This window comes from Humulus lupulus, chromosome 6 (assembly GCF_963169125.1).
Source record: "Humulus lupulus chromosome 6, drHumLupu1.1, whole genome shotgun sequence".
NCBI lineage: Eukaryota > Viridiplantae > Streptophyta > Magnoliopsida > Rosales > Cannabaceae > Humulus > Humulus lupulus.
The window spans coordinates 134,031,668-134,042,509 of record NC_084798.1 but is presented as its reverse complement, the minus strand read 5'-3'; the positions used below and the strand labels follow the sequence as shown (position 1 = coordinate 134,042,509).

The following is a 10,842-nucleotide window of genomic DNA, read 5'->3' as shown; positions in this document are numbered from 1 at the left end:
TAACTAAACATATAAATATATATTCTTAAACAACTTTATAATACAAATATCTGTGTTATTGAATACAAAAGTCTCAGATAATATATTATATAATTATATAAATTTAAGTTGCATGTGACTAATTTTACTTTCCAAATGCATATATATATATATGTATACAATGAGTACAACAAAGATTAATGTAAATCATTTTTATTTTTTGAAAAAGCAATAACAAAATAACAAAGTACTCATAGTCGGTTTTAAGTTTTTTGAAAAAGAAATAAAAAAAAAGAGAAAACACAATTTTTTCATTTTCAGTTTTCCTTCGTAAAATTAGAATAGAATTTTGGGTTTTATTTTAAAAAACAGTCAATCAATCAAAAATTAAAATGGCCCCACACATTTTTAGTATTCCAAACCAAAATGTTGCATATAAATTATTTTGGATTACCGTATAAATCAAATTTTTTTTTAAATTACCGTATTATTTGTAATTTTCCCAAAATTAAAGCAGCCCATCTTCGTCCGTTCCACCGCGATGGACCTTCTATGCAACGCTTACTCGAACGATTCCGACGAAGACGATGCACCCAAACCCCAAATTCTCATACAGCCTTCTCCGAAGCGACCCAAAATCGAAATCCCAATTACCCATTCCCAACACGATCATCCATTGACCCGCCCGACCCGATTTACGTACCCCCGAATGGATACTCAGATTCCTGGTAGATACATTTCCAAGCGAGAACGAGCTCTCTTCGCCTCTCCTCCTGCGGCCCCTGGCCCGGACCCTGTTCCTGATTCACCTGGTAACTTCCTGTATTGATTTACTTATTTCGAAAGTATTTCTTGATTATTTTAGTTACACAGTATTTTTGGTCATTGTAAAATGGCCCTAGGTTATCCAAAATGTTTAATTTTATGTTAAGCAATCTCTTACCGTTCAAGCATGATTTTCGTTTTAAAGGGCTAGTTTGGTTTGAATTACAAAACAATAACTGAGAAATGCTTCCTTTTAGTATGCTGACGGTTGCTTTTTTTTTTCCCCAGCTTTTGGGAGTATTTTGGATTCAAATATTCGGTATGATATATTGTCATTGCTGAGAAATAAGAGGAAGAGCAGCGGACAACAACGAGGCCAAATGTCTCAAAGGGTGTCTATTGCTCTACCTAGCCATTCAAAAGCTGTCAGTGCTATTCATTGGTCACCAAATCATGGTGAGTTCTTCCTTGTGGGCAACTTTGTTTTCATTACTATCCGCCTTGAGGTACATGTATAAATTTATATATATGTATAAATATATATAGTCATTGTTTTTCATTATGATTGGCTTATATGCTGAATTGAGTTCTTTTCCATTATGATTTTCATTACTTTAGTTTCTTGGTCTGGGTTAATTAAGCTCTTAGGCCAAGTGATTTGCTTCTACTTGATTTGGCTATTTGTGTTAACTTCAGGGGTGGAAACAAGGATAGAAGTGAGAGGATTAGAAGATGGGTTTTGAGTATTGTGGTTGTTTAGTAGGAAGTCTTGGAAGGGAAGAGATTGGACCATGAATTTAATTTTAGTCATTAGTTTGGACATTGGACCTATTTCTAACCCTTCCATACTTGGAATGCTTCTCTCTTAGTGGAGGATTCATCCTTTTACTCTGTTCGTTCCTCTATAGGCTATGTACGTTCCCTTTTCTCTCCTTTTCTACCTAACACTGCTCTAAGCCTTAAGGCCACCTATGTAAGGGATAACCCTAAGTTTCATGCTTCCCTAAAACTATAGGGGCTGGTAGAGGCTCTGGTTTTGAACACAAACAAATAAAACAGATTAGTTGTGCATTGCTTCCATAATTTAATAAATTTGTGTTAATTGATTATGTGCTTTGTTAATCCTTTATTGATCTGTTCATTAGAGTTAGTCTACAGCTCATCTTCTTGCTTCTGCTGGGATGGATCAGTCAATATGCATATGGAGTCCGTGGAGAAGTGATCAAAAGATAGCAAGGAAGTTATACCTTCACAACGCAGCTGTGAAAGATGTGAAATGGTCTCAGCAAGGACTCTCTGTTCTTTCTTGTGGATTTGATTGCTCATCAAGGTTGGTTGATGTAGAGAAGGGAGTGGAGATTCAGGGTTTTAAGGAAGATCAAATGGTTGGAGTTGTCAAGTTCCACGAGGAAAATTTTAATGTCTTTCTTTCTGGAGGGTCACAAGGACGCATCAGGTTGTGGGATATTAGAAATGGGAAGGTGGTTCATGAATTTGCTCGAGGTTGTGATCCTATTCTTGATGTTGAATTCACTAGAAATTGCAGGCAAATCATATCTTCTAGTGACATTTCAAGAAGCAGTGTTAGTGAAAATTCCATTATAGTTTGGGATGTTTCAAGACAAGTTCCTCTTTCTAATCAGGTAAAATACTTTCTCCATTATTCTTTTAGTAACAATTTACATATGCGAGTGGATCAAAATTGTAATATAAGCTGCTAGTACATGAAACCAATAGCTTGATATGAATCTAAAACATAATAGATGTTAGTAGGATCATATTTTAAAGAAGTAATAGAATTGGAAAAATTGATTGTATATTATGGATAAGAATAGGTACACTTTATATAGGACTTTTACAAAATAATCTACGTAAATGTTAGAATAAAATCTAATTCTATAAATAAGGAAATTATGTACAATAGAAAGAAACAGCTAATATCAAATCTCTATGATTTGATTTCCTATCTGTCAACACTCTCCCTCAAGCTTGACTATAGATGTTGATGAGTCTAAGCTTGTTTGTAAGGAAATCCAATACTCGTTCTGGTAATCCCTTTTAAGAATATCAGCTAGCTATCGGTCAGTGTGCACATATCCAATACTGATAACTCCATTTTTTTTTAATAAAGTGGCAGTCCACTTCTACATGTTTTGTTCGGTCATGATGTATGGAGTTATGAGCTATGCTGATATTGGATCGGTTGTCACAATAAAGTTGAATAGGAGCTTCGTATTCAATCTTTAATTCTTCCGGTAGATGTTTTAGTCATATTGCTTTGCATACTCCATGTGCCATGACTCTGTATTCTGCCTCTGCACTGCTTCTTGCAACAATCGTTTGCTTTTTACTCCACCATGTTACCATATTACCTTATAGTCAAGTGCAATAACCAAATGTAGATTTTCTATCATCAATTGATCCAACTCAGTCAACGTCTGTAAATACTTCAACCTTAGTTCATCTGTTTTCTTGAAGAATAGCCATTTTCCTAGAGTTTAGATACCTCAGAATCCTATAAACCGCATTGAGATGGCCTTTTTAAGGATCGTGCATATATTGACTTACTAGACTTACTGCAAAGGCAATGTCAGGTCTAGTCTGTGAGAGATAGATGAGTTTCCCCACTAAGTGCTGGTATCTCACTTTGTTGACAGGATCTCCTTTAAACATCTAAGTTTTGTCTCTGAGTTCAATTGGAGTTTTGCCAGGCTTACTACCTAGCATTCCTCCTTTAAGAAATCAAGAGTGTATTTACTTTGAGATATAGAAATACCTCTTTTACTTCTAGCAAACTCCATACCCAGGAAATATCTTTGTGTCCCAAGATCCTTGACCTCGAACTCCTTTGCACGATCTCTTTGATCAGCTGTATTTCCTCATTATCATTCCCAGTGACAATTATATCGACATAAACTATCAAGACAATTATTTTACCTTTTCCTGATTGTTTAATGATAGAGTATGATCAGTTTAGTCATATATGTATCCAAGACTCTTGACCTCCTTTTAGGTTATAGAGTGGCTTGTTTAGTTTGCAGACAATCTTTGCACTATGAGTTTCTTTAAATTCTAGATGTTGACTTATGTAAACTTCCTCTTCAAGCTCGCCATTTAGAAATGTATGTTTTACATCAAGTTGATGTAATTCCCAATCCAGGTTTGTTGCTAGCGAGAGTAAAATTGTAATAGTGTTGAGTTTGGCAACTGGGCCAAAGGTCTTAGTGTAGTCAATTCCATAGGTGTGTAAACCCCTTTGCGACTAACCATGCTTTGTACCTCTCAATAGAAACATTAGTATTATACTTCACGGTGAACACCTATTTGTAACCTTCCACCCTTTTATCAGGTGGTAATTCCACTAATTTCCACTTTTGTTTGAGTGCCTTCATCTCTTGAAGAATAGCTGCCCTCCATTCAGGAATATTAATAGCTTCTTCAACATTCTTAGAAATCACAACATCTGATAAAGTAGAGGTGAAAATTATAAATGAAAATGGCTGTCGATGCTCTCTGGCTGCATTGCCTTCGATATTACACAAGGTCTAGTGGAGCACAAAGGTTTCATTGTGCGGGAAGGGCTGCTGTTTTACAAGGACCATTTGGTATTACCTCGATCTTCTTTTGTGCCTTTGATTTTCATTGAGTTTCTTGCTTCTATTGGACACTCCTGGAAATCCAAAACTTATCAATCAGTGGCATTAGAAGTTTATGGGTTGGCATGAGGATATTGCGTCTATGGTCGCGGAATGTGGAACTTGCTAGCAGATTAAGCATCTGCCCCCTACTCCAGCAGGCTTGTTGCAACCTATTCCCTTGCCAGCTCATGTGTGGGATGAAGTCACTATGGACTTCATAAAGGGCTTCCTTAAATTTGATGGTTTCTCCACCATCCTTGTGGTTGCTGAAAGATTAATCAAATATGCACAATTCTTGTGTTTGAATTATCCTTTCATTGTGCAATATGTGGCTGCTCTCTTTGTCAAAGAAATTGTGTGTACCTTTTGAAGGTCAAAGTGAGGTAGTCAATCAATGTCCAGAAGCTTACTTGTGTTGTTTTACATCAGAAAAACCCAGGCAATGGGTTTAGTGGCTTTTGTTGGCTGAGTATTGGTACAACATAGCTCACCTCTCCTCCATTGGTTGCACCCCGTTTAAAGCCTTGTATGGCCCCGATCCACCACACTTGCTGTGTGTTTGTCCAAGGGCCACTACAGTGTCCTTTGTAGAGCAAATGCTGTTAGGCTGAGATGCCATTTGGATGATCTTCGTATGAACCATGCTTAACAACAGATGAAGAAGCAAGTTGACTTGCACTGCAAAGATGATGTTTTTATAGTTGGTGACATGATGTTTTAAAGCTTCGCCCTTACAAAATAGAAATCATTGGCTGTTCGTGCTAACCAGAACCTGGCTGCTTGCTTTTATAAACCCTATAAAGTACTGAAACACATGAGGGCTGTCGCATACAAGCTCGAACTCCCTCCTCAATCTGCTATTCATCCCGTGCTTCATATTTCCAAACTGCGTTGAGCCAAGGGACAGTCACACTCTTCGTCCTTCCTCCCCCGTCACCTTACTGCAGATTCTGAGCTGCTAGTAGATCCCTAACAACTCTTAAGCGTGCATCCGAAGCAAGAGGGGCTTATGGGTGATTTAGAAGTCATCATCCAATGGAAGAATCTGCCAGCCTTTGAAGCTACTTGGGAAGATTTTCAGCTTTCAAAGGTGGATGTTTTGTGTGTTTTTTTTTTTTTTTTTTTGGGGGGGGGGGGGGGGAGCTATGCCAGTCGTAAAGCCACATAGGCAGGTCTAGTGTCTGTTTGATGTTTATATTTTCATATTTTTGTTGCTTCAGGGCTGTTTTCAGTTATAGTCTTAAATTTTGTTAAGCTATGGGAGAGGTAGTGGTTGTTATAAGGCTGTGAATGAGGAAGGTATTCTAGAATATAATAATTGAGCTTTGCTGTAGGAGAGTTTTCTAGCCTCTCCAATGGTAGAGTTATTTTTTCTAGATTCAGTACATTGTGACCTGTGGTTTCTTCATCTATCTGTATTGCTGTGTAATATTATAGAAAATATTGTAAAACTCCACTGTTAACTTTGATGTTTGTGTTAACCATGTACATAAATTATACAATGCAAAAATTAGAATATGATTATGAACTTTGTCTTAAAGAATTACTATGTCAAAAAAATAACTTAATAGTTATCTATTTTAACTTTGCAAGCAGCACCAAACATCTCGGGCTAGTTTTTAAGGCACAACTTACATTATGGACTTTCTCTTATGTACCATACACGTTTTGATTTAATAAAGGTTTTAATAAATTTCATAAACTATTAATCTAATTGTAAAATTAGCTATTAATCTAATTGTAAAATTAGATTAATATGACACAGGCGGAATGAATAAAACAGAGAGAGGAGAGAACAATGGCTGTTGTTGTGTGAAAAGTCAGCTCAAGAACCATGGCTGAGGGTACTGTATTATATATATATTTTGAGTACAAGAATATTCTGGAATATACATCATCACTGAATTACATGTTTGTTACAAAAAGAAAGAGAAGGAATATTCTTCCATCATTACACCATTATAACCGAAAAGTGTAATAACAGAAAGGTGAAAAATATACTAACAAATCAGAACAGAATAAATGGGACCACAATGACAGCTGTGCGCACAATACCAGTCTATGAGTATTTTATTTTCTAACATAAAGTTTATAGCATTGGCATTGTTTAAAAAGGAAATTCAATTGCAACATTGAAATTACCATCTAAGCTAAGGGGAGATTTCCATAATCTTCTCGGGGGTAAAAAAAATCCAATCTTATGAAATTAATTATTACATGTTTCATGTAGAGTATAATCCAAATGTAATTTAAGTCAAACAATTTGTGCTAGAAATTTAGTGGGACCTTAATCTGTATCCGCGAAGGAAATGAGAGAACTCTTACTGATGTCTTGGCATGGAGACTGGTGTAAATGTTCTTTCCTCTTTCTTTTTAAGGATTATGTTATGTTCTACTTAGCAGTGGTGGCCTAATAAAATGAAATGAGTAGATCTTGATATCATATCGGTATGCTAAAACTAGTTAGCAGTAGTGCTATAATTTCTAACAAGAGTACCGCATTGAAAAACATATAAGATTCTGCTTGTTGGTGTGTTCATTACTTCATTTTTTTTGTGATATATCTCAATGAATTATGCCTTTCTTTATTTGCCATATTTATTTGTGTTAACTAAGGTGCTGGTGTATCCAGATTTATGTGGAAGCCTATACCTGTCCCTGTGTGAGGTCCCACCCCTCTGATTCAGTTTTTGTGGCCCAGTCAAACGGAAATTACATTGCACTATTCTCTTTAAGACCCCCTTTCAAGCTAAACAAGTACAAGAGATATGAAAGCCATGGGGTATCAGGGTTTCCCATCAAGTGCAATTTCAGCTTGGATGGAGAGAATCTTATCTCTGGCTCTTCAGATGGTTCTATATACTTCTACAACTATAGATCATCCGAGCTAGTAAGGAAGATTAAAGCATATGAGCAGGCATCAGTTGACATTGCTGTTCATCCCATCTTGCCTAATGTTATTGCTTCTTGCAGTTGGAATGGCGAGGTGTCAGTCTTCGAGTAAGACCATTTAAACCCTTTTCATTGCAAAGGCTGGCGGCGGCCATCTTCTACAAACTAGTGGGTGGAATTATCATTCAAAGAAGTTTCCAAGACTTTGTTGAGAATAATGTAGGATATTGAAGGAGATAAGCGTGATGCGACTCTTTCTGAAATGTAGTATTAATATACATACAATTACGTTTGGATTTCAAAGTGAACTCAGCCATATTATGAGTAGCAAGATTAGAAACTTTAGGCTCAAGGATAAAAGAACACCTTTACCTCTTCAACAAAGACACCTTCATTCGAAAAGGGACGAGTGGCCTAAGGCCTTTGTTCCACATAATGGAAATCAAACAATCAGATTAAACAAGAAGAATGTCCTCAAGTGCAAATTCAAAAGCAAGCCAAATGCTCTTCTTAACTGTTATAGTTTTTTTTTATATATATAATCACAAAAAAAAAAAAGGAATTTGTTAAATAGCCTGTGGTTGGGTTGAAAATATGGATTTAAAAATAATTACGCATTATGCATTTTTTTTATTATTCTTATCGTATCAAAATATTAGATCAGTTTTAATTTTGTTTAAATATTTATTTTAAAAAAAAGGTAAATATGATATCATCAATACTAAACGGGAACTAAATATATGTGTAACTAATGGTATAAATATGAAGAAAATAAGAGGGTTTTTCTTAAATACATTTTTTTTAGTTTTTTTTTTCACTTTTTTACGGTTAATTTTTTTTTTAAATATGGACTATCTTTGGAAAAACAACTAAAAAATAATTTGAAAACAATTTATTGTATCAATCTAAAATAAACTTTTAAAAAAATATAAAAAAACAATATATATTATAACAATTATACATAAAAAAATACCCTAAAAACAACACAAAAAAAAGACAACCATAAAATTCTAAAATTTTTCTTAAAACCATAAAATTAAAAAAAAAAAAGACTATAATAATGAAATTTTTTAGCGAAATTAAGTATTTTATATAAATATCTCAAAATAAAACCAATTAAATCCTTAGCCTCTCCTCATATTTCATTACAATATTTGTTATTTTTGCATTATTTCATCTATACTATTTTGTAAACAATTTATAAAATTAACACTTAAAATAAATAAATAAATTCAAAACTAAAATAAATATAGATTTTATTTGTTTTAGTTTTGGATTTCATTTATTTAAAAAAAAATTATTTCGTAATGATATTTTAGATTATTTATAAAATAAATATATTAATGTATTTTATTAAGTATGATATTTTTATCATATAAAAGAAAACTTTGACTAAAAATATGTGCATTTTTTTACAATTTAAAATAATGGTTATTTTTGTTTATTTTTTACACTCATGGTGAAATTTGGTAATGTGCTTAAATTGAGGGGACAAAAGTGATCATTTCCCTTAAAGCAAAGTAAGGTTTTTACATTTTATTTTGAGAATTTGAGAGAATAATTGAGACACTTGAGTTATCTTCAATTGTATGGTAACTGTTTATCAAGTTTTTTGGAAACTAGGATTATGAGGGATAAGAGAACTAAAAAGAAAGGATTTAATGATAATCACACAAGGTTTTTACGTGGTTGGGGTGTTAATGAGCCTTAGTCCACGAGTCTAATGTATTAGAGCTTAGAAAGCTTTAACAATGGAGTTTTCTGCAAGTTTGGGTAGAGTAATTGCTTATAAGAGAAAATTTGGAATCCCCTCTACAACACACAATTGATCCTATTTATAGGCAGTTAGGTGCAATGGGCTTGGGCCGGACTAATCCGGGCCTAATAGGGATGTAACCATGGTTGGCTCGCTAATGGAGGCTTAATGCAAAGGGTTTTGGTAAATAAGATACATTAATTAGGGCCCATTGGGCCGACTTAGGCATAACCAAGCTTTACAGTTGACAGCAGTACGTAGCCTTAGACTGGTCCGCGTGGGCTTCTAAGGAGATCCTGGGGACAGGATCTGTCAAGGTAGTGGTCGTATTGTTTCCTAATAATGGCGTACATTCCCTATGTAACCTCTTTTGAATTTTAGTTGAGGAGACCAAACTCTGCGTTTCTTGGGAATGTGTTAGCATTAGGGAAGTTCAATCCTGCCCTATCCGGAGGCCTGGTCCGGGTTCATTTACTAACGTCCCGCTCCATTTACCAAGACCCCGGTTAGTTTACCAGAGCTCGGGTTCATTCTCGACAAAGGTGTATTCTCAGACTGTTGAGCCTGCCACCCATACTCGCATCCCAAATGATGCCATTAGGTTGAGACCGAGAAGACGAATTGGGTTTGCATCTTGCTCCTGATTCCCTCGTTATGGTGGTGCCCATTGAACAATGTTGTGCTTACTGACGATTGGGCCAATATGATTTTCTTCTTCCTCGTCCAGTCGGCTTAGGTTGGGCCTTTGATCTCTTCGAGAGAGCCCACGAATCCATTGTGTCATGTCACGTGTCCGGGGGGAAAACAGGGATAACATTTACCCCCCAAGTCTTCGTCTATGTTTGCATAGTGGAGACTTGCTGTAACGACCCAAAATCGCTAATAAGGCTTAAGAGCCTTGATTAGTGTGCCTGGAGGGCATAATGGGATTTATGTGTGATTTTCATCAGTAAATGCGTGATTATGATTTAAAGCATGTTATATGACTAATTGAACATTCGAGATGCATGACTATGTGGTTAGTATGCATGTTAGGTGAAATAAATATGCATGTGGACCCCGTTTGCATGATAGGAGTAAATTGGTAATTTTAGCCCGCTGAGGGCATATATGTGATAATTGTATTATGTGATTTGTACCACGTGAGTGTGGTGTTATTATTGTGTTGCACGTGCCGAGACGGTCCTGGAGAGCTAGTTAACTCAAAAGTCACAACGGGATTTTATACCCGGCTCGGGAGGAGCCTAGGGGTACCTTAGGAATTTTATGGCTAAGTTGAGATTTAGCGGTTAATGGTTATTGGTGATTGAGTAACCTGGGTAACCATTAGTTACTGCTGAGAGTAACAAGTTTAGGTGAAAGAATGGTAGAATTGCAATATAGGAGAAAGGACTAAAGTGCCCTTGAGGTTTAGTTAGCAAAAGGGTTTTGATGAAGGGGTAAAATGGTCATTTGGCTGGGGATTAGATAAGTTTCAGCTGGGAAAAGGGGTACACGGTTTTGGCTTAGCCATTTGATGGTTTTGTGAAAATTGAGAGAAGAAAATCTAGAAGAGAAGGAGAGGAAGAAAGGAGCTGAAAATTGGGCAATTTAGGAGAAGAATCAAGAGGTTTTGGCTTGAAGCTGGATTTGGAGAGGGCTCAAAGTTGAATTCTTGATTGAGGTAAGAGTTTTAAACATCCTTGGGTTTTCATATATATTGTGGTTTAAGATTTTGGAGGCATGGTTTAGGTTTTCCAAGCTTGGGTTGTGTTTTGGCCTATGGGTTTGAGTTTTCTGAAATTAGAGATCAAAGGTGTGGATTTTTTAGTG

The 10,842-nt window shown here is 35.7% G+C and overlaps 1 protein-coding gene across 2 annotated transcripts; it reads left to right on the top strand.

Annotated features, from left to right (window-relative positions):
- The first annotated feature begins 460 nt into the window (after positions 1–460).
- On the top strand, positions 461–7,601 carry LOC133782546 (uncharacterized). 2 transcript variants are annotated; one of them, XM_062221881.1, is made up of 5 exons: positions 461–791; positions 1,033–1,200; positions 1,903–2,387; positions 7,015–7,272; positions 7,356–7,601. In XM_062221881.1, the coding sequence occupies exons 1-5, from the start codon at positions 521–523 to the stop codon at positions 7,503–7,505; spliced, it is 1,332 nt and encodes a 443-aa protein (XP_062077865.1). In that variant the 5' UTR covers positions 461–520; the 3' UTR covers positions 7,506–7,601. The 2 variants fall into 2 exon arrangements, with proteins under 2 accessions (XP_062077865.1, XP_062077866.1); XM_062221882.1 differs by having other exon boundaries at positions 462–791; positions 7,015–7,601.
- Positions 7,602–10,842: the final 3,241 nt, after the last annotated feature.